Genomic DNA, 7500 nt, shown 5'->3' on the forward strand with positions numbered 1-7500 from the left:
AGATAGACGGGTAATGTTACTGTCAACAGAGAGAAGGTGAAGTGAGGGAGAAGGAAAGACGGGCAGAGCGACAGGTTTGTGTACGTGACGTATTTTTAGGATGACGTAAACGTTGACTCAGGGTTTTCTTTGTGTTTCAGAAGGCCAGACGTGAGAAAGGTGCGTTGGGAAGTGAGGGATGGGAGGAAGGGGAGAGCGAGGAGGAAGAGAAGGATAAGAGGAAGGAGGAGGAAATGGAGGAGGAAGTGACATCACAGGAGAAGGAGGAAGTGACATCACAGGAGAAGGAGGAAGTGACATCCGAGGAGAAGGAGGCAGTGACGTCGGAGGAGATGAAGAGGAAGGCAGAACCTTCATCCTCCCATCCACCTGCGAAGAAGAAAGCAGACGATAGTAAGTTACTTTACCTGTTAACCCTTTAACTCTGCCATAGGGATGTTGGTATTTCTGCTTATTGTGACACACACACAGACACACACACACACACACACACTGACACATAGACAAACACACACACACTGACACATAGACAAACACACACACACTGACACATAGACAAACACACACACACTGACACATAGACAAACACACACACGAGCGCGAGCTGTAGTTCCATGAGACATCCTGTAGGGCGACTGAAGAGGGAAAAGTTGCATAGTCTGCCTTTAAACATGATGATGGAAACAACCATCCCCCACAGACCTGTCCCTTCTCTGAGGGGTTTAAACTATGAATCCTGCGGGTTGAAATGCATTCTGGGTGCCCTAAAAGCTTTCTCCTGTCTCTCATGTTCACACTAATGACTCCTGTTCCAGGTGGAAGCAGTGCAGCTCAGAATCAGCCAATCACAGCTGACTCTCCTCAGCCAGGCCCTCCTAACTCCGCCCACATCGACAAAGGTAAACAGCCGAGACTTTCAGACAATTTTTAACATTACTATGTTGAATATAAACATCTCTGATTATAAAGGTCATGTTTATGCATAATAATAATGACATTAAATGCTGCTCTGCAAACGTACGATTGCTCAACTTCAAGTGTTGTTTCTGAGAAAATATAAAATATATTTGTGCCGATAAAATGTTAAAGTTGCTCTGAGTGATCTAACGGCTCTCTGTGTTGTTTCAGACGTCCTGTTGGAGCGTCAGGCTCACCTCCCTACCACACACAAGTTCAGCAGAGAGCCATGTGAGAACACACACACACACACACACACACACACACACACACACACACACACACAGACACACACACACACACACACACACACACACACACACAGAGACACACACACACACACACACGTTTGTTTCACTATCTTTGTGGGGACCCATCATTGACATAATGCATTCCCTAGCCCCTTACCCTAACCTTAACCATCCCAACTAAATGCCTAACCTTAAAGATGAACTGAACTGAAAGAATCAACGTTGATAACGTGTTGGTTATGACAAATAAAAATGAATTACACTAAAAAATGTAATTAAAAAATAATCAATATAGCTTTTTTTAGCAACACAAAAATTACGTTTGTTAGTACTAGAACGCTGACAATGTCGATGACGTCACTGGCGTGGTAGGACCTGCGGCGGTATATAGGCTACAGTGCAGCATATTAAATACACGTGAAAATGAGTCATTTTAATGGCATGGGTTACGCATCTGAGCCTGTGAGGGACAGGCCTGTAGTGTCTGACTACCACCACATGGAGGACGACCAGTTTCAGTCAGTTATTGTTTCCAAGCACATTATGTATTTTAGGAACTAGAGACTGCTTATATATCGTGTGCATTAAGAGAAAATAAAAAAGGTCCTGTGCTTTTTAGAAAATCGAGGCAGATAAATGGAAAATGTGATTGGACGAATTCATCCAATGGGCTCGCTTGTTAAGTTAGCTGCACGCAAAATGTTAAAACCAAAATAAATAAAGTTTGAAATAAAAAATAAGTGAGCTGCACGTAGGAGAGTCACCCCAGGTTGACCATAGATGCACGGAGGAGTCACGAGTTTTGGCGTTGACTTGAGGCTAGTGCAGAGTGGCAGATGTGTTCCTTGTGGTCGTTGATGGTACTGCTCAGATACTCTTACTATGGAAGTAGCAGCTCTGCATCAACAATGTGCCCTGAGACATCAGCTAGCTTCAGGCTGAGTAGAAAGGGACATTGGATTCTGTTACAGACCCGCTGTGGTTTAGTTAGCAGCTAATAACATTATTATTGATCTGTGATATCGTCTGAGTCATGGTTTATTCATACAGTCTATGGTCGGAGCGCTAGCTTGTGGAGTTTGACATTAGTGCTTCCACCGTGTTTAGCTGCTAGCCCTTTCCCCAGGTTGGATCGTTTGGTATCTAGCTTGGTTTTGGGACTCATTTTCAGTGATGCCCAGTGTGTCAGTCTCAGTTTTGTTGAACGCTATAAAGCCACACGTTAGGCTTTATTATTTGTGCGTGTAAGTGAATATGTACGTGTTTTGTGTATATCACAACAACGTTCCATCCAGCCCTTTGCCTAGTAGATTGCTAGCATGCTGGATAACAGCTAAACCTCTCTGTCCTCTGCCTGATGTGAGCGTTTCAGCGCCCTGTCTCTGCGGCAGATAGCATCGGTGGTGTTGGTACTTGCCGTTGGTCTATCGGTCTGCCCTGTACTGTAGCCTGAAAAATCAATAACTGACGGAAAGGCCTCAGGTTTCAGTCTGTTGGACTTAACCCTCACCAGTGACCCTGTTGTATCAAAAGTACAGCTCTCTAAATAGTCTGTCGCTAAAAAATGGTCGCTACAGACTCGAAATCCAGGGTCTGTTGGAGGGCTGGCCAGTTTTCAGGCAGCTAGCCATGAGTTGAGGACTGGTTTCCTTGTCAAAGGCAGGCTGTGGAAATGTATGGTAACCCCAGCTGCCTTAGCCCTATACAAGTCATTACTGCAGCCAGGGGCAATGCAGTATGACCCCCCCCCCTAGACCTGTTGGTTTCCGTTTCCTCAGCCACGTCCGTTAGCCTCCGACTGTCTCAGACTGTTTACGTTCTATGGCTCCTGATCATGCCAGTGACGTAGCCGATTATGGAATTCCAACATGGCGGCGGCCGTGTAACAACAACAACAACACTTTCAATGTACCATTTTATCCCTTTTAACAAATTCAGCCATTTTAATCATTGTACCAATGAGAAGAAATACAATACATCTGTTATATCACCTTTACTCAAATTCCAGTTCAGTTCATCTTTAACCCTTACCCTCACCCTAAGCAGAACCTCATTCTAACCCTAATCCTAAACCCAAGTCTTAACCCTCAAACAGACCTTTATCTTGGGGGGTCCAGCATTTTGGGACCCACAAAGCTGTCGGGACCCCACAAGTATACTGGACTCCTGGTTTTTGGACCCCACAAATATAGTTAAACAAGCACACTCTCTCTCTCTCTCTCTCTCTCTCTCTCTCTCTCTCTCTCTCTCTCTCTCACATACACACACACAAACACACAGAGACACACACATACTTCTGTTTTTTGTTAGTTTATATGTATTTTGATAGTTGGGGGGGGGGGGGGCAAACCTCCAGACTCCCCTAGTCTGGTGAAGTCTTTAGTAATTAATTATTGTGAATAAAATGAGTTGACTAACTAATGGTCGGCTATGATGTCTTTTAAATATGTTGGCAGTTAGAGTTGAGTTGTTCTGTTGTGGCTGTATCATATTAATATAACTTTGGTTCCTCTGTCAGTGTACCGAGTGATAAAGAACCAGCCTCCTCCCATTCTCTCCATTGAGTTGGACCACAACCCCTTCAAGTGTCCCGCAGCCGGCTGCTCCAAGTCCTTCAGGAAGGCCAGTCTGCTGCACTACCACATCAAGTACTACCACTCTGAGCAGCCGCTGGACGGGCGCAGCGAGCACGAGCCACCCAGGTGGGTTGATGCTAGGGCTGGGCGATATGGAGGAAATCAAATATCACCATATTTTTGACCAAATACTTGATATTGATACCACAACAATGTTGAAGTCTTGACTACTGGTGCTTTCACAAAATATTTACACAATGAGATTTTAGATCAATAATCATCATAATGCTGATATAATGAGTAAGTGGGTAAAGACTAATAATAGAACAGTTACACCAGTCTGGTAAGTTGAGACAATGACATCACTTTACTGTAACGCAGCCTTTACAACCAGGAAAAGACACTTATGCCATATTATGATATTACAACATCCAAAATCTAAGACGATATCTAGTCTCATATCACGATATCGATATAATATCGATGTATTGCCCAGCTCTAGTTGATGCTAGGGCTGCGTAACGCCACGGATTTCTGATTCACAAGGTCCCGGTTGGATTTGAGAGACCAGAATAAATAGGGTGTAAACTTGTCACTGACGGATACACACATACAATCATATGACAAATGTAGATAAAAATGATTGATTCGATCAGGACTATTTCAGTTCCCAGTTTATGTTGGATATGAAAGCCTCTAACCTGCTGCGTTAGTAGAAATATGAATGTTGTTGTTAGGAAGTGAGCCCAAAGCAGTTGTACAGACAGAAGAAGTGCTTTCTTCTGACGGTCTCCTAACTTTGGAGCGTTATTTAGCAGGACATCACAGTATCTGTCAACCGTGGGTTCCCCACCATCCACACCTGTAAATATACCTCATTCCCAGTGACGTGCCACAGTGCAATACTCCCCCAAGTGGCTCAGATAAATAATAGCTAAATCAACCAGAGGGTTAGACTAAAAGGAGGATATAAATGGCTCCTACAGCTTTTTTTGTCACTTTCTTACGCTTTTAGAAACTTTTTTTAAAAAGCTTTTTTGAAGCTTTTGTAGTTTGATATGATACCACCTAGGGCTGCACATTATTTAGTTTCATCGTCTACATCGCGATGTGCGTATGCGTGATAGTCACATCGCAGGACGTTGTGATGTTGACGCTACAACTTTTTTGCTGCTTGATAAAAAAGTAAACTCTCACCGTTCTCCTTTTCCATGATTGTTACCGGCTGAGCCTTCCCCTTTAAGACAGGTGGTCATGTGACGTAACGTTAGTCCGACGGGGGGGGGGTTGTTGAAGTGAGGCTCTCCGTGTGTACCGTAAGCAGCAGCTATTGCTGACACAGTGATGCACATGCTTCTCCACGGGTAGTGAAGCTCCAGTAGTCAGTGTGTTATGTTCACTGCAAAGACAAACTAAATCACCTGATTAATGCAGCGTAATCACGACGTCTCCCGGCCATGTTTCACCGCAGAAAGCTGCTACCAGCCAGGCTAAAGCTAACATAGTTAGCCTGAAGAAACAAGGCGTCTGTCCCAACTAACGTTAAGGTTCGGAGCTGCGACGCTGGAAACGTAACACTAATCTACAACAGCAGTCTGTTTCTGATATAACCTCATTTACACTGATTTCAGAGCTCTTGGTCACAGTTTGTTGAAGAGTGTGACATGCAGGCTCTGCATGCTCAGCTAACCACCAATCATCATCTATTTTAATCAGTTCATCAAACAACCAAAGCTAGTCGACCACAACCTGACATTTAGAGGAAGCAACATGCATTATTAATATCATTGACTTCAGCCTGGATTGATATTATATGAATACATGGTGTCATGTCAGTCAGCCAGTGGATTTCTTCCTAATGTCCCTCTCCTAAATCTCTTCAGGAGAGGAGTCACAGCCTGACTGGCTTTGGTTTTTGTTCAACAAAGACTGGGTCACGTTAGAACATTTCCTTTTTCATTTTTATTTTCTTTGTAGATGCTCTCTCCTACAAAATCACCCAGTAGTTGAGAATGATTTAGTATTTCTAAATAGGGCTATTTATGTCCTCTTGTAAAAATGAGTCTTTTTTTCATATCGCAATATATATCGCAGGGAAAAAAAATATCGCAATGTAAGTTTTTTCCATTATCGTGCAGGCCTAATACCAATATCTTCAGTCTAGCTTTAACACGGAGCCTCTTAAAGATCCAGCCCAGGATTTATCAATCGATATCAGATCATTCAAATGAAGATTCATGGGAATCGGAAGATGTTTTCGTTAAAAACACAGCTGTTGTGGACAGTTTAAATCCCAGAAGAGGAGCTCTGCAGAGAATTATCAGGAGGAAGTTGTGTTTAAATCTGTGACTGGTGGTGTGTAGGAGGAAGCGCTCATCTTCTAAAGGCGGCGACTTCCTGTCAGAGGACCAGAACAGCTCCGGTCAGCCGGACGACAGAGAGCACGGCATCATGGGAACAGGTAGAAGGGACACACACACACACACACACACACACACACACACATCTTTAGCTATTTTGAAAGTGAGGTTGGTTGAGACGGAGTTCAGCCCGAGACATTCCTTTGTTTGTGTGTGAGCAGAAGTGAAGATGGAAGCAGAGAGTGAGAACATGGGAGAACAGGACCGAAAGGAGAGCAAGAACTTCCTGAGAGTCAAACTCAAGAAGAAGAAAAAGAAGAAGAAGAGGAAGAAAAGTCAGTCAGGTGAGAGAACAGCTGAGTGATGACACTAACATTACCTCATCATCATGAAGCCAGTCAGGTGAGAGAACAGCTGAGTGATGACACTAACATTACCTCATCATCATGAAGCCAGTCAGGTGAGAGAACAGCTGAGTGATGACACTAACATTACCTCATCATCATGAAGCCAGTCAGGTGAGAGAACAGCTGAGTGATGACACTAACATTACCTCATCATGAAGCCAGTCAGGTGAGAGAACAGCTGAGTGATGACACTAACATTACCTCATCATCATGAAGCCAGTCAGGTGAGAGAACAGCTGAGTGATGACACTAACATTACCTCATCATGAAGCCAGTCAGGTGAGAGAACAGCTGAGTGATGACACTAACATTACCTCATCATGAAGCCAGTCAGGTGAGAGAACAGCTGAGTGATGACACTAACATTACCTCACCATCATAACTGAGTGAGTAACAGAATGTGTTTCAGACAGTTACGTTACCCAGATGAATACAGAGTTGTTATTAGCAATCTGCTTCATTAGTAATCAGTTCTCAGAGCATCATATGTCTTACAGTTACATCCCAGAATATACAGAAAGAGAGAGAGACTTTGGATCAGAATAAAATCTGTTTTACTACTGTGAGTCCGTTCAGCTTTACAGATATACACACATAGCTAATGAACAACTCCACATACACACATTTTGCAATCTCAGATCACATTTTCACTCACACACACACACACACACACACACACACACACACTCACTCACATACACACACAAACACACACACACACACACATGCACACACGTATTAATAAGACTTTGTCGCTGGTTCATAGAATAACGCATTTTACACTCAGTTTGGCAACAATCTAAAACTCAGAGGGAACATAACTACGTTATGGTATGTTAGTTATGAGAGGAAACCTGGACAACGTTTAAAACAGTAATGTTAGTACTGCGTGTGGAGGGAATACAACGTCTCCTGCAGCGTGGAGTCAGAGGGGCTGCAGGGTTCGCTA

At 43.5% G+C, this 7500-nt stretch overlaps 1 protein-coding gene across 2 annotated transcripts in view; it reads left to right on the top strand.

Moving 5' to 3' along the window:
- LOC144514220 (PHD finger protein 20-like) overlaps positions 1-7500 on the top strand; it is a 27829-nt gene that overhangs the window by 5926 nt on the left and 14403 nt on the right. The window contains exons 6-11 of one of the 2 annotated variants that reach the window (XM_078245390.1): positions 141-393; positions 816-899; positions 1129-1188; positions 3727-3910; positions 6148-6245; positions 6366-6488. In XM_078245390.1, the coding sequence (XP_078101516.1) occupies positions 141-393; positions 816-899; positions 1129-1188; positions 3727-3910; positions 6148-6245; positions 6366-6488 (802 nt within the window). The remainder of the gene's footprint in view (positions 1-140; positions 394-815; positions 900-1128; positions 1189-3726; positions 3911-6147; positions 6246-6365; positions 6489-7500) is intronic. The other variant, XM_078245391.1, reaches the window with a different exon arrangement.

Source organism: Sander vitreus, unplaced genomic scaffold, assembly GCF_031162955.1.
Source record: "Sander vitreus isolate 19-12246 unplaced genomic scaffold, sanVit1 ctg497_0, whole genome shotgun sequence".
Classification (NCBI taxonomy): domain Eukaryota; kingdom Metazoa; phylum Chordata; class Actinopteri; order Perciformes; family Percidae; genus Sander; species Sander vitreus.